This window comes from Spea bombifrons, chromosome 3, assembly GCF_027358695.1.
Source record: "Spea bombifrons isolate aSpeBom1 chromosome 3, aSpeBom1.2.pri, whole genome shotgun sequence".
Lineage (NCBI taxonomy): Eukaryota > Metazoa > Chordata > Amphibia > Anura > Pelobatidae > Spea > Spea bombifrons.
Window position 1 is genome coordinate 72457850 of NC_071089.1, and position 25349 is coordinate 72483198.

Sequence of the window (25349 nt, forward strand, 5' to 3'; positions counted from 1 at the left end):
AAAATAATTCTAAACAAGTCTGCCTACATCGTAATATAAGGCACGTTAATATAAAGGAATCCAGGAGCGCTGATGTTATTAGTTAACAGTATTTATTCAGCCATTTTCCAGTAAGCGCCTGCCAATGTATCTTGTGGCAACGAGGAGTGACAGGGCTCTTATAAATAGAGTACTGTACCTTGACAGTGTCTCCTGATAATCACAGATCAGCAAGGCTAATCCCCGGGGTTTATGGTGATTCACTGCCTGTCCTTTTATGTAATCTAAGGCACCAATGTCATTGAGGCACTCCGCTAGCTATCAAAGGATGAGCAGTTCAGGTGTGCATAGAGTAAGAAAATGTTCAGCGACAATCCCAGCAGAACATTACAATCTCGCCCTCGACTTTAAGTTAGTCCTTGGAATCTGGATGCATACGCCAGTTTACGCATAGCTAACACTGGCACAAAAGACATACAATTAGTGGCACAAGGCAGCCCCCCAACCAAAATTATCAATATATATAAAATGATCTTCAAAATGATATAGTATATATTATGATCATCAAAATGATCAGTAAAGAGGATCATAGATATTGGTAGTGATTACTCCTGTTACAATCCCGTGCAGCCGACATGCTTTTACTCATTCATCAGCTTACTCACAACACACATTGACATAGATTTGATAGCACATAAGAACCATCAGCCATCTAGTCTGCCTACTTTGTCCCCCTGTGAAGACCTCAAACCTTATTTATTCCATGGTCTTGTCTTATGTACAGGATAGCCATATTTCTATGCTACGCATGTTTTCATTCTCTCACTGTATTACCATCTTATACTTGTGCTAGAAGGCAGTGATATATATTTATATTATCTCGGAAGCACCACATATACTGGTATACTAAATGCAGGGTTAGCCGTCATGCAGAGAGAGATACAGTATATATCCTTTTTTGCCGTATGATACATGCCTTACGTTTTAGAGTTCGCTTACAAACTAGTAAATGATGTCATTAGAGAACATTTTACTTTGACCCACTTTAAATATGAAATAACTTAAAATGGCTAGCATTTCCATTTCTGCTAGATTTCCCAAATAACATATTGCCGTCGTCTGCCAATATTACGGCAGAAAAAAAACAAGTCAGAGTGTATTAAGAAGGAATGTCTGACCCTTTCAGTGCACTGACATGTCTGTTCTTATACCATTTGGGAAAAAGAAAGAGGGGGAAAAAAGCAAATGCAAGTAGAAAAAAATAATCTTAGAAGAGGCATTAAGGACACAATCTGCAAATGATCCTTTCTCATCAGTAAACTTCAAACTGTCCACATTAAGTCTGTGAGCCAGGAGATGAAACTGTATTTTCCTCAGCCAAAGTGTTGATGAAAAGCCAATGAAGCTTTGAAATTTGACAGATTTATTTCCATTTGCAATTCATATTATCAATATTCTCTGGGTAGCAAAGATGAGGGAAACAAGAAGGGAAGGGTATAACTACTAATTAACTTCCAACTCGAACAACAATTTGTCCCCAAAGGCGCAAAAGGGAAACCCACGGAAAAGCAAGCTAATTAGTTACATAGCAAGTTCAAATGTGAAATTGCATATGAGTTTGTGTATACTCGCGTTTAAAGAAAAAAATTATTCTGCTGTCAAAATGCTCCAATTCCAAACTCCTACAGAAAACTTTAGTAACATCAGACTAAGGTCAGAAACAGCCAAAAGTATGAGCGTCAATGTATTTATAAACAAAAGCTTTAGGAGCCACACAATCATAATATGGAGGATCCATAAGCTTGGCAATAATTAAGATATGGAACTAAATGTGCTGCCCTGGGGAACACCATTTCCAGTGAACAGCTAACTTCCTCTCAAGACCATATCTTGTTTGGCGCAAATCAGGAACAAATGGAAAAGACCTAGCTGTGAAGTCTTTTAGACTAGGCCTGCCAGTTGGCTGTGACGAGGTTTGTTCAGTAACCAGTATGCTGAAGGAACATAAAACATTTCATCCCACAGGGCAAACTATGCCTTATGAGGACAAACCCCTCTTCTCTAGCATGGAGGGCAAATCTGAAACTTCCCAAGTCTCAGTTTATATGGCTAAATAAGATTTGTCTTCAGAACCTGGGAACCCTCAAGGTTTTCCATAGAGGCTAGTGGTATCATGTGTGACTCTGCATCAATAATTTATTCTCCGTGTCGGAGAAGTGGTTTTCCCCACTTCCCAAACAGTTCCATACGGTCTACCCACTTTTCACCCCATAATAGGGGTTAACCATACCACCCTGAATGGCTACCTGCCTCCCTTAGCAATGCCCCATCCCTTATTGCCTTGCACATGGAACAAAAGGGAGCGAGCTCCGGATCCGCATAAAAGATTCATGAAAAAGTCTCCCTTTAACTCTGTAGGCAAGCAAAACACGAGCATGGGGCGCTGCCAGGTAGTGAACACCTTCCTCTAGGGATTCAGTACCAGGAAAAGCAGATGCAAGCATTAAAGGCAGTCTCTTTCTCCTTAGCTACGTACGTTGGTGAACGTCAACAAAGCCTTTTTAGTGATTCTCAGATGAAAATTGTGTATCTCCTTGTTCCAAGCAGTAAGAGGGCATGATTTATATTAGATGGGTTAACTGGCTCTTGTCTGCTTTTACTTTCTATGTATCCATGCAGCTGATGTTTTCCCACTACTTAATCATCTGATTGAATGTTTACTTCTAAATGCCTGTGAAGCTATAATTGTGCCGTAAATTACCCTTGTCAAACTGAAGTCAGCTCTGCATGGCATTCCAGGTTCCCTCTGCCAAGCTATCTAATGTGCCATGTTCGATACGGCCCTGAAGGTAGGACTCTTCGCACATACCCTTGTAATGTGGCAACATAAGCAGGAAAGAAAATAATAGATGCCTGCAGTTTGGATGGAGGCATATTTAAAGCGCCCAAAAAAAAGACCATGGCTGCAAGCAAACAACAAGTACAGCCAATATGTGACTTATTTGTAAATCTAAACGATTAGCGCGGTTTGATCCTTAAGCCTGTGCTTTGGAACAATATTGTCATTGATTGCAAATTATCACATCAGTGGCCAAAGGCGGAACTCCACGTCATAACATTTGAAAGTGGGCCAATTTTTTCTACTCTGGGGACCTTTATAGGAGAATGCCCCCTTCTTTCATTTTCCTTGTCATTAACAAGTATTCCTGGTGAAATGCTACTTTTGTAAATCATTATACCGTATTTGCTCGATTATAAGACGAGGTTTTTTTCAGAGCAAATGCTCTGAAAAATACCCCTCGTCTTCTAATCGGGGTCGTCTTCTAATCAGACCTCAAATAGAGGTCTGATTAGGAGACTGAGATCCAGATCCCCCGCACCGCTGCAGGGGACCTGGATCCTCCTGTCTCACCCGACCCCCCCCCCATCATACACACACTTAACGGTGCTTCCTTGCTTCCTCTGTGTTGCCGGGGCAGCGGGTTGACGTCTACACGATCCGCGTAGACAACGTCCGCTGCAGCCGGAAGGAGGTGTGGCTAGCAGCGGGGGTTGTCTGCGTCCGTCGCATAGACCTTCCCCGACTGTCAGAGATCAGAGAGCTGATCTCTGACAGCCGGGGAAAGTATACGCGACGGACGCATACAAACCCCCGCTGCTAGCCACACCTCCTTCCGGCTGCAGCAGAAGGCGACGTCAACCCGCTGCCCCGGCTGGAAGCACCGGTAAGAGAGGGGGGAGAGCGGGGGAAGGGGGATGAGAGAGTGTGAGTGTGTGTGTGTGTGTGTGTGTGTGTGTGTGTGTTAGTTAGTTAAATGGGGGTATAGGGTGTGTGTGTGTGTTAAATGGGGGCATAGGGCATTTCTGGAGTGGCGTTAAGGGGGCATTTAATAGAGCACTCTGCCTCCTGAAATGCCTTATACCTCCCTATATGCCACTCTGCCCCATAATATGACTTTTAACCCCCTAAATGGCAGAGTGGCATATAGGGGTATAAGGCATTTCTGGAGGCAGAGTGCTCTATACAATGCCTTTTAACTCCCTTAATGCCACTCTGCCTCCTGGAATGCCTTATACCTCCCTATATGCCACTCTGCCCCATAATATGCATTTTAACCCCCTAAATGCCAGAATGGGATATAGGGGTATAAGGCATTTCTGGAGGCAGAGTGGCACATAGGGGGTCAAAAGGCATACCATGGGGCACAGTGGCATATAGAGGGTTAAAAGGCATATCATGGGCCACAGTGCCATATTGGAGTGGCAAGCCTGGGGGCAGATGTGCGTAACAGGGGGGCAGGTTGGAAAATACAAGAAATAAAAACAAAAAAAATCTTTTTCTCAATCATAGCTTTTATTAAAAAAAATAGTTTACATGAATTAACATTTACTGGGAAAACTTTTTTCCTTTGGGGTCGTCTTATATTCAGGCTTTTTCTTTTTTTCTTAAGTTAATATTCAGATTTTGGGGGGTCGTCTTATAATCAGGGTCGTCTTATAATCGAGCAAATACGGTAATTCAGCAAGATTTCACATATCCAATAAAAAATGCAATTTGCAACAATTTTTTTTTTTACTACTAAATGCCATTAACACAGTATGAAGAAACAACATTCATAAAAATAAGGGGAAATTCTGGGTATGTACAAAGATCCTAAAGGGCTTGTTTATAACAGAAAAGTGCCAGTTGAAATGTGGCAGTTATATCTTTACCAAAATATATTTCAACTACATCAAGACAGTGAGTCAGGATTAAATCAGATTGCAGCAACCAAATGCTAGGGGATCTAAGAAAGAAGTGGTGTCAATGTTGCTGAGGCCGTGATGACATCTTCATAATGTGTACTTTTTATGCTATTAAACGGACTTATATTCATATCGTTGAGCATTCCTATTGTCTGGCTTACATTATAGCCCGCGTGTGTGTGCACACCAGTGGAGGCTCCTCCACAGAAGCACATGCGCATGTGAAACCCCAAGCGCAAAATTGCAAAATACATCAAAAATCCATTTTAATCTAAATTAAATAGAAATAATAAGTGTATTAAAATAAACATTTATTTAATATGAAGCCTCCTGTCCCCTGATGTAGCCTCTCTGCCTGCCTGCCTGCCTATGCAAGAAAGGCAACATGTGAACTCCCACTGGAATTACCCACCAGCCGCCATTGGTACACACACACGCACATACATACATACATACATACATACAAATACTCCTGGGCACAAAGACTGATACATACAGAACTTAATAGATTCTAAAACCTTTGCTGTGCCTTTTAAAGCAGGATAATGAGACCACCAGTCTACCAAAGCATTAAAGCAAACAAGCCATTTAAATTTGTTTTTTATGTCTTTATTGCCTTCTGTCTATACTATCAGACACTTTCCATAATTGTCGAGGAAGATGCTAGCACTCGCATAGTACTGTACTGTCTGACAGGATGACAGAATTATTACTTATTTACTGTATATAGTGTCTCGAGGTGATTTCTTGCGTAAGCGTTGTTCCCAATAACAATCACCACATCCGCACTTAGCAGATAACTACCGACTGCACTGTTTGCACCCACCGTGTGACACAGCGATGGAGAGAGCCGGGAGAGTACTCGTTTTTGGGCTATATCGGACCAGACACATTTCTAAAGCTCTGCCAAGGTCCTTCGCAACCGCACAGTGCCCCCGAACCTAGCTCATTCTAATGGGATATTAACAAAAAACTTTTTTAAAAAAAATATAAATTTAAACAAAATTCTAGCCTTTGATAAGGTAGAACTATGATGATATATAATCATATATATGATATATAATTCTGGGATTGCTTTAGGAGATCAGCTAATTTTATACCTATGTTATCTCTTGTACAGAATACCTAACGTACTATTCTACAAGGTGCGTAGGACAACATTTTGGGACGTAAAATTTACTAGATGGTTGAAAATGCAAAAATTCCCAACTCTTATTCCTCATAAAGATCAGAAAAAGCCTTACAGTAGATCTACACGTTATAACTTAACAAGGTAATTAAAAGGTTGAGGAAAAAAAGGCAAAACCTATTATCCACGCAAAATACCCCATATGTTATCTCACACCCATGCCCTTCCGGGATCTAATTAACAGTAATAAGATAAGTATAATATATAAAACAAGATGGCGAATATACAACATGACTAAATCAGTTAATATGCGGTTTTCTGGTTTTGAGATTAAAAAAGGAAAAGATTTAGTAAAGCCTCAAAAATCTTACAAAATACATCTTGCATCTCACAGAAAGATTCATAGTTTGAAAAGCGCCTTGATATAATGGCTTCTGCTCCATATTTCTATACATCATCCCTGTGTTATTAAAGAGCCCGTCCATTGCAATGGGGACCGCTCACCCTGCAGATTTATGAGGGTCGCCTCCTAGTAGCAGGAAGAATAACTACTCCTCAAAAAAATACAAAGCAAATGAGCCTGAACAAAAGAAGCCAAATTTCAATCAAGGTCAAGTAAGAGTACACAAGATCTATATTTCACAACAGGGTTTGCAATTTATATTGGCAATTTCAGCAGAACCTTGAAATTAACCTTTAATTGAAAAAAGACTTTGCTTGCTTACGCAGTAAATGCCTGTCCGTCCATCACGGTAAGCAATTTTATCCAGAGAAAGGCATTATAATTTAATGGGGGAAAAAAGAAAATATAAAAGTGGTATGCCTTCGCAAACAAGGTGTTACACACCTGACTGTACATTATGATTTAAAATGACTTCACAATATATTTTTATTCAAAATAATACGTATCATCTTTGCTTATTTCACATTTATTCACGGTAAAATAAACTGAAATGCTTTATTTTTTTTTACCTAATCCCATATTAAGTGTTTATATTCAGTAACGTACTGTTTGGTCTGATAACTAACAGTTCTGCGATACCTTAGAATTAATGTTAGATGCAAAATGAGTCAATCCTGTCATCATTCTGTTAAATATATGAAAGTATTAGCAAAATAAGCAAATTTAGACTACAATGTGCACACGTGTAACAGTTTCCTTTTAATACCCAGTCTTTAGAGGCTGGTGATGGTTGCTATTAGGCCAACACAGAAAATGAGGTTGAGTCATGTTTGCTTTTGGGACCTCCAAGGACTTTTCTTTTTGGACCCCCAAAAATGTATTACCTACAATTATAGGCTCTATCTTCTATGGGACAAATGCAGCTATATCAATGTTCCCAAAGAAATACTTAATCTTCTTCATGAGCATGTGAAATGTGTTTCCCGTATGGCAGAACAGGCATATCCCACTCGAAAGAATGGAAATAACCTTTAGATTCATGGCAGCTTTATAATTACTCGGAAGGGTAAACCAGATGATCCCCATGCCAAGTTCACCGGTTCCCCAGTTAGTTGCGCGGCTCCGCACTCGACTGGCAATGTTTCTTTTCTCTGATGAAAGTGATTACGATGGCACTGCCCGCTGTTCTCATATAGCACAACAAAGGATACTCGGTATAGATCCTGTGTTACAAGACTTGACCAATTACACAGCAAGAGAAACTGTAGACTGCTAAAGACATCTTATACAGCGTGACTGGTGCAGGTAAGGTAGCTCATTATTTAGATGGGACTCAATAATGTGTGCGTCACCTCTCATGTTTCAGCAGCTGCTACAGAGTACAGAGATAAGAAAATAAGGGTTTAAAGTGCAGAGCTTTTTCCATAAGTGACTGATGTAGTATTCTAGACAAACTGCTGCTCTTCCTCTGTACTGTTTGCATAGAAGGGGGGGGATAAAAAGAAAAGGAAAATAGATAAATGGGTCTTACTTGATAACTGTGCCTTTAGTGCCCCCTGCTGTTGTAAGCATAACTCGTGTGGTTAAACTGACACGCAGATCGTCTTCATCGAGACCCAGCAGAGCGGCACAGCATTGCAATGACTTGCTGGACTGGTTCTTCAGGTTACATCCACCTGGCGATCAATGCAACATGGACATCATCACAAACGAGTCGTCACAGCAGGTAAATAGTAACTTAATAGTGCTCAACATTCAAGAACAATTCAATTGCACTATTCTAAATACATGCGGTTCTCCTGGTTCTCTTCATTACATAAATAAACAGCGTAAATGCATTCTAGTACAATAACACAATAAGAACAGAGAATGTTGATGCCAAATACTAGCTATTTACGTTGGGGCTTGTGCGTCTAACTGGTCCTCGAATATGAAACTTCACAACTCACGGTGTGTTGCAAAAAAAATCATACATCTCCAATACTGGAACACCAACTATAAAATATAACCTGCACGGCATTGTTTAAACATTTAAACAATCTTTCTGAATAGATATTTCCAATTGACGGTAGGTAGCACTGTACAGCATTACACTGAAAGCAATTGCCTCTTATATAATGCTATTGTGTCCAAGCCATTCCAACTACATACTGGGGTTAATTCACTAAACCATGAGTTTGCAGGTGACCCGTACTATTTTATCTGACTGTTTTTACTATACATTTTGAACGGCCAACCTTCCAAGCTAGATTTCTCTAGTGCTACATTATACAGAGAAATTCACCCAACTTATAGTTTAATTTTGGATTTCCAAATAATTCTTTTAACATCTGATTACACATTAAACCTCTAGCAGGAATCCAGCCCTCGAGAGTGAAATTCAGGACACTAGCCATGTAGAATAATACATCCCAGGTCATGACTACAGCTCCGATATTTCACTTAAGGCTGCGGCTGGTGTCATTGCGCAAAACCGCATGTAAGGCTAAAACGTTGGGGCTTCTAAAGCACGTAACGCCGGAGTGTTCTGGAAGCTCGGCAGACAGTTATTATATGTATTACACATCCAGCCAACTTGTCATTGTGCTCTTAGTGCGCCTGCTGCTCCAAACCATTTAAATCCCCCTGTGTGCAAGCGATAAAACTTCTAACAGAAAATCACTAAGAAACCAGAGGAAAGAAAAATAAATAAAATGAAAAAAACCCATCGTAAGGTATATCACAGTCCGACTCAATCATTTTACTCACTGACTCATAAGATATCAGGCTAAATTTGATGAACTATTCCCCCAGCTCTACTACCATTCCGCACGTACAACTTGCCTCCCAAAGCAACAATATCACACAGCTTGTCAAGGGCAAAGAAGGTGCGAGACAAACTCGCAGCTGTAAAACGATGTTGTTCTCTACAAAATAAGGGGGGGGTAAGTATACTTAAAAAAACAAAAACCAAGCCCTCGATAAAACTTTCTTTACTTTCCCACTTTACTAATAAAAGTAAATCCTAGCCCATACTTGACGTCACAAAATAGATTTTTTACAGCATTAACCCCTTTGAAGCGACGGAGGGGCTAGGTTTAGAGTAATTTAGCACTAGAACGGGATTAAGATTCAGTGTGTGGTCTCTCTTAATGAGATATAGTGACAGCGCTCTGCTAGTGTGGTCAATCTATCAACCCAACCATTGACTTCTGAACAGGCCGGCACTGCAGTGTACCTGCAATGCAGCAGTCACAGAACCGTGCCTTTTTATTGTTTAGAAAGGACCTTTACAAATCATCTGTGCCGATGGCTTTTTCATTTACTTGTAATCAAATCAACCTTTTCATTTACTTATACGGGTTTTTCAAAATCCATTTTTTGTTGTGTTTTGTTTGTTTTAGCCCGCCAAGTCCCCGGTGTGCTGGCGTAATAAATTTAAAAAAAATAAATAAAAAAAACGTGATTGCAATAAGATGTTCTGTTCTTCCCTTTTTCAAGAACCTTGTGCTTTGTGACTCAAAACAAACTCATAGCCATTCAGGTGACATTTACACTGATATAATCATAGAATTGTATGTGTTCTAACCGGAGGTGCTCCCAGCTTCTTCAAAATCAATGTTTCCAAGGTGCAGGACTCCGGCAACCACTCGGAAAAGATCGAGCTTTTCAGTGTCATCCAAGCCGATCTTTTTCATCGCCACACACATCCGATTGAAATCTCCGTGGTCGTCTAAAAGAGGATCCTTGAGGGAGCCATGTTTGAGATACTGGAGAAAGTAACAGAAAGTAAAAAGGTAACCAACACATTAATAAGAAACTAATGCGACTCCAACTCCCATAATCCTTTGCCTGGGCAATCCAGTTCTTGTAAGATTACAATGCCTACAACCAAACTAAGCTGTTGGCTGAATTGCCACAGGCACTCTCATTTGATGCAAACAAATAAGAAAAGCAATAAAACGTGTCTAGAAAAAATAAAGTCAGTATTTATTATTTTTAACTAAAAAAAATTAGCAGATACAGCAAAATAGAAGCACACGGCACATGCACAGCTATCACATGCAAGCCATCGCGTATCCGAAGAATAACATTTCATTACAGAATCATAAAGAAAAACAATAAGGTTTCTGATATACATAAAAGCACTTTGTTTTATGGAGTGCCTGATCCGTCGGCTTTTAATTACGCAGATATTGATGATGTTTGTATTCGGCATACTCCTGTGTACAAACCATTCACCCATAAAACAAAGACGCATGCAGAGAAGAGTTCAGCGCTGCTCCTAAGAGATCTTTAATTCATGCTTTATTAGGCCTCGGTCTTTGGAGAAAAAGCACACGGTAGGCAGAGCACGCGTCTTCAGCTCGCGCACGCAAGAACGCAGACGTGCAAAGATAAAAGCCCACACCTTTTCTACACACTAACAACAGAAAGCAGAAAAGCTGCGTGCTACAAGGGAAATACCTCATCCTCCTGATAAAATAAGGCAAAGGCAAGGGGGGAAAAAAATTCAATTTGGGTAATTAATCACACAGAACTATACACATAAAAATCAAGAGTGACGGGACCAAACAGGTTTGCAAAGTTTTGGTAAAAGGAAATATATATATATTTTTTTAAATGTACATTTTTGGCTGTGTACAGTTTTATGATCACAGCAAAGGTGCCATCTCGGAATCTCAACAATAGCCAAGAACAATAGAACAATACCCAAGTGACATTTAGGATTTATTAAAGTATTCCCTTTTGGTAGGCCTGCCATATTTCATGCCTTGTAAGTTGCCCGGTAGTAGAAATAGACAAAAAATGCTACTTTTCATACACGCCAGGCTCTCTGCTGTCAGTTTTGACCCGTTTGAAGATAATCCTGTGATCGGCAGATACACGGACACAGGCTTATCTTCCTATTGTGGCTGGTTCCTTCAAATTTCCCCATAGATGTGCAGCATCGTAAAAACCACCACCATGGAAGACAATTCCCAGCTTCCTTGACATGTCTTGTAAAGAAATGCACAAAGCTTTGCTGTGATCAGAGAAAAACACATTTACAGAGTAAGACAGGTTTTTTTTATGTATGACACGTATTTTTTTGTTTTATCAGCCAGTCCGTTCCTGGCCAATCATGATAACGTTTTGAAATTTACAATTCTAATAACAGTAGTCACCGTACCCAAGTTCCGTTGAAAAACACATCAATCTATTTTGTGTGATATTTTATTTAAAGCCTTCTATAGAAATATATAGAAAACAAATGCAGCACTCAGAACTGCGTTGGTTCTTCGGAACCCAATGAGGACTGGTCCTATGCCTTACAGACTCTGAAGACTTACTGAAAGGTGAAATTTGATATAATTGCTTGGATGCACATGACAAAATTCAGGATGGCTAGGAAGTTCATAAATAATTTCATTTCATCAGGGTGAGCTCATTAAGACATGTGTTAGGTATTCTTGTGTATAATTGAGCCTTCAAGCCATTCTGATGTGTATTCTGAATGTTTTCAATGCAAGTGTTGATAAGGTATGTCACTTTTTCCTTTCCCGATTCAAGGTTGCATGCGCACACATGCGTTACATAGCTTAGCATAGGGCAGGCTCGTAATTGCATTAGCTTCAGTGTGTTCCACCTACGTACGGTTATTTCAGTCTTGTTAGAGCTCATCAGTGCTCGAGAGGAACTTCTCAGCATGACCCCATGCAGGTAAATCTGTGGGCTGCAGCTAGCCTCAGATTCAGTATATTTAACATGTTGATGGGTTAATACATGGGAAATTAAGTTCGCGCACAAGGATGGAAGTCCTCGGTAATTATCCTAATCTTCTTTAGAGTCGGGAATTCCCTAGCACTCCCATCCCCTCTGTGCGCTGTCAATATGGATGCAGAGCAATGCCTGCTTGCCTCCTGGCTAATGTTAGAAGCATTAATCATTACAGGCTGGATGGAAACAGCTGCTTCTATGGTTTCCATGTTCTACCAGCAGGATCAATTCATTAATCTGTGTTGCTAAGTTTGCAAGTCCGTATTACTGATGACTATTAGTAAAGCATGGGTGTCAAAGGTATTCGAGAGCAGCCTTCACCCTTCTGACAATAAGATTCGCTTATACTGTAACACTGCCCTAACCTTTAGGCTTTCACATGGCTAACATGGGAAACATACCAAGATGTCAACATCTTAGAACCTATTAAAAAAGTCTTCTGAAAAGAAGTAAATTACACAGTGTAATTAACACAATAGTTTCAGCGCTTCTCCTTCCATTCTGAAAATGGTGTAGTTGTCCCTTTAATTCAGAGTGAAGCTGGCAGTAGGTATATCTGTGCTGTCTTCACATTCTGTTGTACTGTCTCTCCCCTGTCATATCACATGCAATTTTAGAATGTACGTTTATGTATATAGATAGAGATATATATATATATATATATATATATATTAATAACAGTGATGATGTCTGTCAGGCCCTTTTCTGAGCAGCAGTGGATTCGCTGTGAGGAACAGATGATAAGTATTGGTTCTCCTTAAGAGTTCTTAGCAAGGAGGATGCCATATAGACCCTACCCTTAAAAGATGACACTAACAATCAGTCAGCGTGTGGGTCAAGCATTAACTCAAGTGTATACGTTTGGGAAAGGTGCTGGGGTTTTAAGAAATTGTTGCCTCTTTGCCAGGCACCACAGGTTGGGACTGGAAGTAGGATGACACAGGACTGGTGAGCGGGGCTTCTGCATGTACTTTAAAAGCTATTTTTGTATTTACATGTTACATGAACAGAGCCATCCAGAGCTGTTAATCCAGGATCCACTAGTCAGCAGTCTGCAGCCACGAGAGCAGAGATACTCTGTGCAGGTATATTTGGTGACGTGTCTGTATGAATGTATGTGCTTGCAGATCAGTGTATATGTGTGAATGCATGTGGAGGCATTATGTTATAAGGGGTTCAATTCATCAAAGAGAAAATATCTAAGAGAGTTGAATATTTCAACTATAGAGATAGCTTAGACCTTCTTGCAGGAGAAACCTAATAGGGTTTGCCTTTGATAAAGCACAGTGAAATCATGGAACTGACTATACTCATTTGCGTTCCCATGTACCTCATATCATTCAGACAAATACATGGTAATGTTTGGATATTCAATTAGTTGTGATAACTTTCGGGCAACTTTGTGGGAACAAAACCTTACTACGCATAATGCCACCCCTTTTGTGTCGATGGTCGTCTAGCCGTCCCCTTAAATACAACTCCACGGGACACGATGGACTGGGGCTTTCCACTATGGTGTAGTTAGCTATTTTTTTGGAGGGGTCTCTTGTAACAGTGCTGCCACATGGCCCTTCCTTGATCCAACCAGATAAAAACAAAATGTACTTAAACAACTATGAATACTGTACCTCTGGACTCTTGCGGTTCTGCAGGATCTGTTTATCTGTATCTTTAGAAGCGAAATATCTTGTGCAGCCACGATTCAAATACTAGGAGAATACAAGGAAACAGAAATAATTAATCGTGAAGGTGAGAACGTGACATTTCAATAAAGAAATTAATTCTCCAGAACTGCTGGACACTTTAGAGCTCATCAGCCTGGCTCCTTAAGATGAACAAACAGTCAAATAATCATTGATATTAAGCAATATGCAGCAGCGACCGACTGTCAAGTATCAGGATACTCATGTGGGGGGGGGGGCACATTGTTTCACTGGGATTCCTGCAAATATTCCAAAGTGCCATTGGTTTGCCTTTTCAATTTGGGAAATAAAAACCCAATTTATTAAGTAACTTTTAAGACCACAAGGAACTACAGAGAGGACTTGCTTATATAAAACACTCTGCTTTAACCCTTTGAAGACCACCGGGGGGTGGGGGTATCAAGCTGCCTCCTCTCTGGTACCCAAAGTCACAGACATAGCTCGCCATTTATCGTTGTGTACTTCTTTTGTTTGTTGTTGTTACACAGACACTGAGACAGATCCTTTTGGAATAATGGTAGATTCACTGAATGCGAGAGGGAAGTACAATTTATCTCTGATAAATCCCTAATTACAAGGAAAATGTTATTTTAGAATTGTGTAATGTTTTAGTCCTCCAAGCAGAACATTGCACAAATCCAAGTTTAGGCAAAAAAAAAGAAAAGAAAAAGTACCATCCATATTTTCTTAAGAAGGAAAGAAGAAAAAAAAGTGCATTATTATTAGCAGCATAGCCTGCAAGCTTCCATTTACAGTTTATCTTCTCAAAGAGGAAATAGATTATTATATATCACCAGAGACATCTACAGGACTGGAAAGTTAAACATCTTATTCATAAGCTCAGCTCCAATTTATCTTTTAAAGTAATTGCGCTTTCAATAGACCTGACATTTCTGTTTGCAGTGTGCAGCCCACTGAGAGACACCTTCAAATAGGTTTCATTTCAATTTTAATCATTTTGGAGGTTTTTTTTTTTTTTTCTTTTCCTTTAAACTTCGGTCTACTCCAAATGAGTAATGCTGGCGGCCGGCTAGAACCACACAACATGCTTCTGAGGTTAGATTATCCAATTTGAAGGCTCTCCGCAGCTCGCTAATCAGCAGTGTTACTCGGCGCTCGCAAGGCAGGAGGGGGGTGTACGAGGGTCAATTACAGAAACAATCTCACTTGTCAGCCCAACATGTATATCTGATCCAACCGATTATTGCGATTTGCGCAAACAAGACGGATGTGCCGAGATGCGCCAGCTCACATCCAACTTTCAGCTAGCTCCACGGTAAAAAAAAAACAAAACAAAGAAATACTGCGTGAAACAAGTACAGGCAAGTGCGAGTGTATGTTGGATATGAAATAAACTTTTACTCCTTTCTCACTCCAGATATGATGCGGAGGCTTTATACTGCCATTCTACGAGGATAACTAATTAGTTCCCTGTTCAGAATTCATCTCCTTTCTTCTTTCTAATTCTGAGGTTGCCGGAACAAATCAAATATGGATGAGGCAGCTCGGTCGTTGCAGGCACACCTGGGTATCCTTCGTGAAGAATAAATACGGCAGGAGCGCATTACATTATTATATGATTATATATATATATATATATATATATATATATATATATATATATATATATATATATATATATAGTGCCAGCATGTTCCGTAGAGTCAATAACATAATTTTTTCCCCTTACTTTCAAAATGTATCTACCACCCCTGTAAGTGAAGGCACCTTTCAACTAAACAGCATTTACACTGTGTATGAATCTATATTTTACTAGCTGGATCACTACATGGCACCATGTCCAAAGTCCAAAATAAAAATCCTCACTTGCAGTAGTTGATTTGCAAATCATTTTTGGAGATGTCATAAATACTGGACACTCCAAAGCAATTGTTCCTAGATTAGCGGTGCCTAACTTTAGCGTTCAAGGGCCGCAAACAGGACAGAATTTTTTGGTTTGAGCATGTGCATCTCAATGACAAACTCGGTTAAACTATTGTACTTTTTCAGGCAATTATACAGAGTTCCTGGCCCGTTTGTGCCCCTCCAGGACAGGCGTTAAGCCCCGATTTAGATCTATGAAGAGCACAGTGATCACCTCCCATGCTCTACAGTCGCTGTTCTGTTTAGATGTCACTTTAAGGCAAATACACTGCATCAGCAAACCAATAATCTATTCATTCTATTGCACATAATATCCAGCTATGGAAGCATTCGAAATGGCGACACTATTCAAACAGGAGGAAATTAAAACCAACACAGCTTTTTATTTTAATCAGAGCACAGAAATGAATTTCACAAATGCGTGCCCTTCAGAGCAACTTGATTCATTTGTATCACCGCCGCGCGCAATGCTGGCTCTAGTGTCAAATAAACATCTATCTTGGAGATTCACCTTCATCATTTTCCAGACTTATTAGAATGGTGACTTCTTTTTCATTTCAAGTAAACAAAAACGGAGCAAGTGCTTAACAACAGAAGCATTTTAATACAAACTCATCTGAATCTTTGCACTGCTAGCTAAAAGCCACTTGTCAATTTTATCTTCCCCGGTTACTAAAGAACCTGACTTTCTGATAATATCAGAGCCTTACTTCGTGTCTAATACAGCCGCCGAGGACAATAACCATTAGGGATTTAAAGATGCCTCTAACAGGCACAGGTTTGCTGCTTTTATACCAAAATCAAGAACTTTTTCAGATTTTCTTTTTTTGCACAACAGACATACAGCTAATAGTCACAGTATTAGAGCAATCTACATCTAGCCACCTAGAGAGAAAATACACTAGTACAAAAACAAGTGGAATTATCTACCTATGGAGAACGAGCTGAAGCAAACCCCTTTAACTGGGGATACATATAAAAAAATAAAGCAGTGCCATTTTCAGACCAAACACAGGTGGTAGAAGAAACCTGCACTTCCCACAGGGGTACACCAAATGCCTACCGGTGATAATCTGGAGGGACCTGCAAACCCTTCCACTTTATCTGCCAACATACAGCACAATACCATACAACACTTTCAAAGAGCTTAAAACGAGACCGAAACCCCAAAGTGGAGCTTATACTTCAGGAGCCGTGTTTATCAAGCCAAACTGGACTGACCGACTGAAAATGATAATTCTGGATCTGCATTACTATGCCGTTCAATGGCGATTAACAATGCTTCAAGTTTATTGCAGTTTTCTCTTATAGAATGAGTAAACAAGGCCTTAAATGTAAGTTTGGTTAGTGGCTATGATGCTTGTAACACTACATATACAGCATATACATATAGTAATAAGGGTGAACAGAACTTAGTACAGCTCAATGTTTCATAGACGTGCACCAAACACTATAGAGCCATGGTGAGGATATCCGTTCAAACATGGAAGTAATGATATGGGGTCCTGTGATGTCAGAGGTAAAAGATGGAAGTTTAACTTGTGATTGCATGTTCATCAACACAACAACAAAGGCTATTAAAACCAATACATACCCTAAAATTATCTGGAGAGCTTAGGAAGAGTTTCTGTCGGATGTCCTCAGGTGCTCCAGCACAGAGCCTGTAGAAGATATGGTAGTTCCTTTCATCCTTGCCTTGCACGCAGATTCGAGATTTCTCCAGAAGATAGTGAGATACAAAGCCTCCAACCACGGAATTCTAGAGGAAAAATAAGGGGATTCTCTTTGTCTCATTGCATATCAATAATCTTTATAATTAAAAAGAATAGCTCTCATTAGAGAACAAGACCTGAAGCTCCTTGTGGAACCTACACCCTCAAACAGTTGACTTCTAAAAGATGTAAAATTATCTCATCAAGAAAAGATTGGAAAATAATATGAATGTAAACGGCAACTGAAATAGAACTCTTCAAAGACAACAAATATAATTTGTCAGGGAGGGCTTGTTAGCATGTTGGAAAGAGATCGTAGTGAACAGAGGCAAAAGTTAACCTCGCACACACGGCTACCCAGCTGAGTAATGCTCCTGGACATCTCACTGACTCACTCTTAGCTGACTTTCCATCCTTAACAGACCATTTGCACAGCATATTACGAACAATCAGCGCCCTACTTAAAATATGCTTTTTTGACATTAAACAGGATTAAAGTTGCTGTTCCACCTACTGTACTGAATTTAACACTTTTGTAATTACACACAGAAACAGAAACATCATTCCTAGCACTGACAAACGCCCAAACTAATATATATATATATATTACACCTGCTATAACACACTCTATTTGGAAAAAAACGTAATTACCGTGGGCCCCAAAGCTAAAGTTTTACTAAATTAGAAGCTGGACTCTGAAAACCAAACCAACTGAAGGTGTTTCATAGCTGAACAATTTCAATGAATGGAATTAGCACCCTTCACAAACATTTATATTCTGGTTTCTTGCCATTACTTCTAGTAAAGTGGTGTAACAGATAGGACTTCTCAAAAAACATGCTCTAATGTATTGGAAAAATAGCTAATCTCAGTAACCACGTAAGCCATTATGTGTTTTTTTGTTTTGTTTTTTTATTAAAAAGTACCATTTTTATCTTAAAGGGGCAGTATCACCCAATTAATTTTTACGCATCAGTGAAGCTTATCCCAAATATACCTAAACAACCAAACGGCACATAGCTCCCTACTAGAGACGGAAACTTTTTTTTATATAAATCTTCTAATTAGATCAGTAAACGTACCAGTATTGTATACGCATGTTTATACACAACTATAGTTTTAACAGAGAATAACTCCTTCGCCAACAGCTATTTAAATCCACTTTATAATAGTGTTAATATTCTTATCTGATCCTTTAAACTGTTATTCCATTATCAACGTACCCGCTTCTCCTCCCGTCCGTGTACTAATCTGCAAAACCTCTGGCATTTATTGTTTGCTTATTTATTAGGCAGGAACATATTCTGCTGTTCCGAACAATAGTTGATGCTTACTGGAATAATGCTCGCCAGCAGCACCCCCATAAGCCTCCCCGACAGGTTCTTATCTGCCATCAAGTACTATACACACATATATATATATATTTTTTATTTTTATTTTTTTTATATTCTATGTAACAAATAGTTTATGAACAGATTGATTGTCCCGATGTAGCCTCTATTATACAGCCTTTTTTTCGTATAATACAGCCTATCTTTTCAGCGTTGGAAAAACCGTAACCGTGTGTCATTTCCGAAGAAAAGGTTACTCTCATTATATGACTTGGCTTCCAGATAAAAGCTCTCTCTGCACCGGGACAAGCTTTTTTTCTCATACGAACCTGCATCGAGGACCCTTGGGAATATAAATATTGTTTGTTTTCTATTTAGTTTGAAGGGCAGGTTGTGAGATCAGATTTGACAATATTAGAAGGTTAGAACCCCAAATAGCAGAGTTACATTTGGAAAAAACGGAACACAGTGCCAGGAAAACGGTTATATCTTAATGTACTCTTTATATTATTATCTTTTTTCTTTATGTACCTAGGTTAAAGACCTATAGTTCGTTCAATATCTGCAGTCAGCCATAATTTCCCAAAATGACTACCGAGAAAAAAATATATATTTTAAAAAAATATCTTTAAGCACCCAAATGCTGCCCTCTATTACAGTCAATGAAAACAGATGTCCCGTAAAGCCTCTATAAAGTTTAGCATATTAAACACGGAGGTGCGGGCAACAAAATACCGCTGCACGGACTATAAGGCTCTATACATATGCCTGCAGAATTCAATCATTTCTTCATTGTTTAAATTATCTGCTTGATTTGGTCAATAAAAAAAGATATCACATTAAGTGCAACAGCATTTATTTATTAAGAGCCGTTTCTTGTGCGCATTTTTAAAAGCGGTCTGATCGCCATAGCAAAGCCTGGCAGATTGGAAAATTCCATTGGTTGCTATGGTGACCACATTTAAAATCTTGCACGGGAAATGCTCTTTATAAATGATTTCTATAACAGGTCTATTATAACAAAATTACGAACTGAAAATGCTAAGCCCTCAAATACTCAGTATTCTAGAATGTTTTACGATCTCTCCAACTGGGTTGGTTCTACATGTTCTACGCACAAGAGACAGTTCGTCTAATAAGGCACACTCGCTATCATATAGCGTTCTAGACACTTCCAAAACCTTTTGTATACGTTCAAAAAAGCACAAGGAATCCTTCTGCCCGATGAGAGAAGTGGTGCCCTCTTGTGGTTGTACTTTTACATCCATTTTAGCCCATTTAATATTAGTTTGGGTTTATATTTATTATCGAGGGTTTAAAATGCCCCATTATATTCTTTGCTGCAGCGCACATTTATTATTAAAGTGAAATTGGAAAAGTTCATGGCGTGCCTTTTCTCACACTTCCTTCATAATTTGAAAATGATAATTATATTTCAGATTACAATGTCACATGTCAATATCACATAACAATTCTTTGCTGTAACAAAAACAAATATGTGCTAAAAAAAAAAAAAAAAAAGCCCCAGAAAACAGGGAAAATAGCAATAACTATAAAGCCAAACACACATACCTTTTCATTAAAATGGATTTCTACAAATTTCCCAAAACGGCTGCTGTTGTTGTTGCGGACGGTTTTAGCATTTCCGAACGCTTCCAAAAGGGGGTTGGCTGAGTAAAGATTTTAGGATTTCAGAGAGATTTCTTTTGTTAGACAAAATATGTAAACATGCAAAAGTAATAAACAGAGAATATGAGTGGCGATAAAGCATAAGACAGCTTTTATTTAAACAAAGATAAGAATGATATTGATGATAAAAACAAGAACATAGTCTACAGCTGTACCACTAAGCCCATTTTTCATAAGGAGGAAAAACAATGCTTGGACGGAGATAATCTAATAGCTTCAGGGTGATCTATAGGAATGTCATAGATTAGGAAAAAGTTGATGTATGAAAAGCAGAGACTTCCGGAAAAATAAATGTGAGAGTAAAGAAAGTTTAGTACTAACTGGCCACTAATTGCCGTGGTCATAAACACATTATATGTATTATAAATGTAAACATAATCTAATTTAATATCTGTTTTAGAAAATGTTAGGAAGAATTACTAGTGTTATATTTTGGTTAGGTACCTTCTACAATCCTTTCGTCGATGTCTTGCCCTGATCCATAGGACTCAGTCAAGTACCTGTAAAGAAAATTATACATTACAAGCAAACCAACAAACATATGAACACATAAACACAATATTGTCTTTCTCTTGAAAAGTTTGGTATTCCACTTAGTTTTAATATGAAGGTGTATTTCTTTTGATCACATGCTGCTTTAACAATTAATTGAATTCATTCGAACAATAAATGAGTTCTCAAAAACCTCAATCATTGTTATATACCAGATACATATAAAAATAGGAAACCATACTTCCAGAAACCTACACTATAATAATTGAAATTTTGATTTAAAAAAATAACAATAATTTACAGCAAAGATGATTGCCGGGATTAGCTACGTGATTTAAAATACCCTCTCATGCCGAGATGCAAGCCAGTAAAATAAGACTGAAAACATTTACCGCATTGATGTTTCATAAAACATATACAAACCTCAGAACAAACTTGGTATTTTCTGTCTTGCCGGCTCCAGATTCTCCAGACACAATGATTGATTGGCTCATCTTGAGCACTTTCATGTCGCGGAAGGCCTTATCAGCTGAAACAAAACGGATTGTAATAAGCACTTTAACACTCCAACGATCTTGAGTGAATTAAAGTTTTTAAATGATATTTATGTTATTTGCGACTTTGAAATAAAAGTCACTTTGCAAATGCTTTTTCTTGGACAGTTTCGTTGTTACTCTTAGAACTGGTGTATCTGAAAGGTGTATAACTTAAAGGGGCAGCCTAACGTCCCATAGAGCCCCCATCAACAAAGAATGATAATTAAAGCTAATAAACGGGAGCGTTTTCTGAGCATGCGCGGTGGAGGGTCTTGCACAAGCTGGCAACGAGTATGAGAGGGTAAGGAAACAGAGAAAATGCATCCTTTTTGCGGGACGGGTTACAGTCATCAGTCACAAAGCAAAGGGTTCTTACCTATAGCGTAAACATGCGGCGGCAGTGTTCCTAGAGATCTACCCTGGTATTTTTTAATGTATTCAGAGGTATAAAGTTTTGGGACGTCAAAGTATGGATTCACTGCTATCAGGATATTGGCCACGTAGGTCTGCAAAAAGAAGACATAAACAAATAAGACTTCGTATTGCACAACGTATTGCTCAAATTAGCCACTGTCTCTTCATCCAAATCATGGAAGATGATTGCATGGGTACAGAGCTGATGGAACGTCTTTGCTTTCTGGGAAATATATGTTGTACTGAGAAATAAATATTAATGTGGAGAATAACAGGAAAGAATACTAAAAATAGTGGGAAATCAATTGAGATGGGAAACGAATTGTATATTTTAATGTATGATCAGCTATGTTAGAAAAAGAAAAACAGAAAAAAAAATAAAGTAACGTAAAAGTGTGGCCACGAGGTGTCAATTACCATAATCTCTCCAAGGAAATATTTGGTGTCAGACCTATAACATATTACACCTGTCACTGCTCTGGCAGATGGCAAGATTACTTCGGTAAAGTGGTCAGAATGAATTAAGCACAATTAGGTAACTTGATAACAGTATAAAAGATTAAGTCTGTCATCTGAGCTAGTAGGTATCAAAGAAGCCCAGTGTATGCTTTGTGTAAAAACAAGGTAAGTAGACGTGGAGTTACAGCCATAAGCCAAATGCAGCATTAGCAGACATCTACCTTAGGACTCATGCTTGGCCTTAGGCATATGAGACAGCTGTGAGATGCACAGAATGCCCTAAAGTTTCGAGCCCCAAGACAACTATGTCTCTGGCATCTGCCTCTAATAGATACTTGATCACATACAAGAGAATCTAGTGGCTGTGCCACTCTCAGTTCAGCACCCTTACTGAAAAAGTTAAATTGCTAACCTTTAGGAGAAGCTGCAGTACCTAAAGCAGCCAATCAGTGGCAAGAAATCATTACTCCAGAAATCAATGGGAGTGATTTCACTACATGCACACAGGGGGTCTCATTAGACCACCCGGTACTCTTGTTAGAGCTTGAGCTAGCAGATGTTGAGTCAAGTAAACATGCACAGTGGCCAAGGAACTGTAAGTGGGGGAGAAAGAGGGCAAATACGAAAGGGCATTTTGGTAAAGCCCTCCTAGCATTTGTAAGTGGATGTATGTATATTTGAGCCTCCCCAATTTCTTCTGTTTTTGCATATTTATCACACTTAAATATTTCCGTTCATCAAACTAATTTTAATATTAGACAAAGATAACTTGAGTAAACACGTTTTGATAGGGGTAAATGGAATTGGCTGGCTTAAAAAATGTCCAAAGTAGGACAGAGGAGCAGAAGGACCAGATGTCAAAATTCCTGGCTGAAAAGTGCACTTGTAACTAATTTGGCCTTTTAGCCCCCAAAAAACCTGACAAACCCATGCATGGGTGGTATCACTGTACCCGGGAGATGTTGCTGAACACATATTGGGGAGTTGTTTTGAAATATACCAGGAGCTGTAAAGTTATACCGGAAGTCAATTTGTGTGAGGAAAAACCTCCAAACTCAGGACAAATATTAGCAGTTTCTTTTCATAAGCTTTTCTAGAAGACTAAAAGATTTTTCACATAAAATGTGAAAAGGTGTTTTTTTTAAAAAAAAAATTTCATATATATATATATATATATATATATATATATATATATATATATATATATATATATTATTTTTGATATAGGAAATTAGATGATACGAATAAAAAAAAATGTATGTAAAGAAAGCCCCTCTTGTTCTGAAAAAAATAAGTATAACTTGTGTTAGTGCACTAATCGAAAGAAGAAAATTACAGCTAAAAATCATGAAGGGTACCCCAAACAGGAACCCCATTCCTTAAGGGGTTAAAAGTTGCATTTTTGCTTTTGTCATATTGTCTGTCTCATATTAAACGTAAACCTGAAATAAGCAAAAATAGAAGACAAAGGGAAATCATTTTTCACAGCACAGTAATTTAAAAGGGACACCCAGTTATTATACAATTCAAGTGCATATGATGGCTCAAGCGCCCTTTCAATAATTTATCACTTTGCCTGAGGACATTTTGATAACCTGCGGTTTTTTGGAACCAGGAAGAACAAAGTGTGTTGGATAATGCAGACAGGATATTGATTGGAATTAAAATGATGGCTGAAGCAGGTAAGGGTTTGGAATGCACCCCCCTCCCCCCCAAAATAAACAAACATATCTTAATAACAAGATGTATAAAGCTGTAATAGTTTCTGATGTTACTTACGTATATTTTATCTTTACTGTACCGCACTTTAATATTATGAAGGAGGGTGGCTTCATTCAAGTACATCAGAGAACCTTCAGGAAGAAAAAGTAAATCAAAGATGAACCGAAAACTACACAGTTCACACTCTACACACCAAGGTTTCACGATAATTTAGCTAACTGCTCCCTATACTTTCAATAATGATGCCAACATCAGGAGCAGAGGTAGGCAAAGTGGCCGTGACAAGACTTACGGAAGTCATTGATCTTTATGGGGCATTTAGTCAAGTGTCCATCACAAAGGATGCTGCTGCCAACCCATGATCTAAAGTTCATAAAGTTGTGAAGAAAAATGGATAGCACCGCTTAAGTCTACATCTTTTTTAACTTACACAGAGTCAGTTCTACGCTTTTACAATACCGCGTATGTTACCCACAGAAATGGCCCTTATGTAGCATGCATTTTTTAGTCATCATGCTTTGACTAGTAACTGCTAGTAATGGAGATCCTCAGCCCTTTGGGCATCAATTTGTGGCACTGCATTTGTTCAGGGTAATTCCTGGTCTATTGTCAGCAGTATGCGAATATGAAATAAACACATTATGCTGATCTCTACGTTTGCTAGTCATGCCGTCTGCACAATTCATTGGCCACGTTTCAGATAAGTAAACATTTTCTATCACTAAAGATGTTTTGGCATACCGTGTAGGAAGTTTGCCATAAGTGGGTAGTTAACCCAGACGAGCACTCCTTTACACAATGTTAAGTAGCAGTTTTGGGGAACTCTAAAACTATTCAATTGCCTTAATAATAGGAAGCTTTTGACTACTTAAAGACAAACGATGGGCATTGATGTTAAACTGAAAGGGAGTTATGTAGTGTGGTTTTGCATACCTATTTTCTGCATGGAACTGGGTGCAAAACCGTCACTATGACAAAGTCCACTGGATACTGCTCGGTGACACCTAATCCAACATTTCGCAACCTAATGTCCTTGTTAAATGTATTTGTTAGTAGTAGGAACGTTTTGACAACTGCTAAACTCCCAACATTAACATAATGTGCCAAAGACGAAACATTCATTTTGAATTCTGTGTCAGAATACATTTAAGTAGCTTTTCCAATATAAAAACGAACCCGTCTCGCAATTCAGTAACGGTGACAGCCGCAAGGCATGCAATTTTCTACCACCTTCCCACTTTGCTGCTTTGATTGGAATTTCAATAAAATGAAATTGTTTATTTGCTCAATATCTCCCTTATTTGTGATACAACATTAATGCGTGTATCAATCTTTGTCTTAGTACTCCGTTTACGCTAAAGGTCCCTCTGGTGTTGAACACAAGTCGGAAATATTTTCCACACCAGTGAGA

At 38.8% G+C, this 25349-nt stretch overlaps 1 protein-coding gene across 2 annotated transcripts in view; it reads right to left on the reverse strand.

Annotated features, from left to right (window-relative positions):
- MYO6 (myosin VI) overlaps positions 1 to 25349 on the reverse strand; it is a 117795-nt gene that overhangs the window by 60067 nt on the left and 32379 nt on the right. For both annotated transcript variants that reach the window (XM_053461088.1, XM_053461087.1), the window contains exons 4-12: positions 23996 to 24069; positions 21720 to 21849; positions 21231 to 21336; positions 20760 to 20815; positions 20199 to 20296; positions 17178 to 17342; positions 13625 to 13705; positions 9826 to 10006; positions 7789 to 7933 (exon numbers count right to left, since the gene is read on the reverse strand). In XM_053461088.1, the coding sequence (XP_053317063.1) occupies positions 7789 to 7933; positions 9826 to 10006; positions 13625 to 13705; positions 17178 to 17342; positions 20199 to 20296; positions 20760 to 20815; positions 21231 to 21336; positions 21720 to 21849; positions 23996 to 24069 (1036 nt within the window). The remainder of the gene's footprint in view (positions 1 to 7788; positions 7934 to 9825; positions 10007 to 13624; positions 13706 to 17177; positions 17343 to 20198; positions 20297 to 20759; positions 20816 to 21230; positions 21337 to 21719; positions 21850 to 23995; positions 24070 to 25349) is intronic.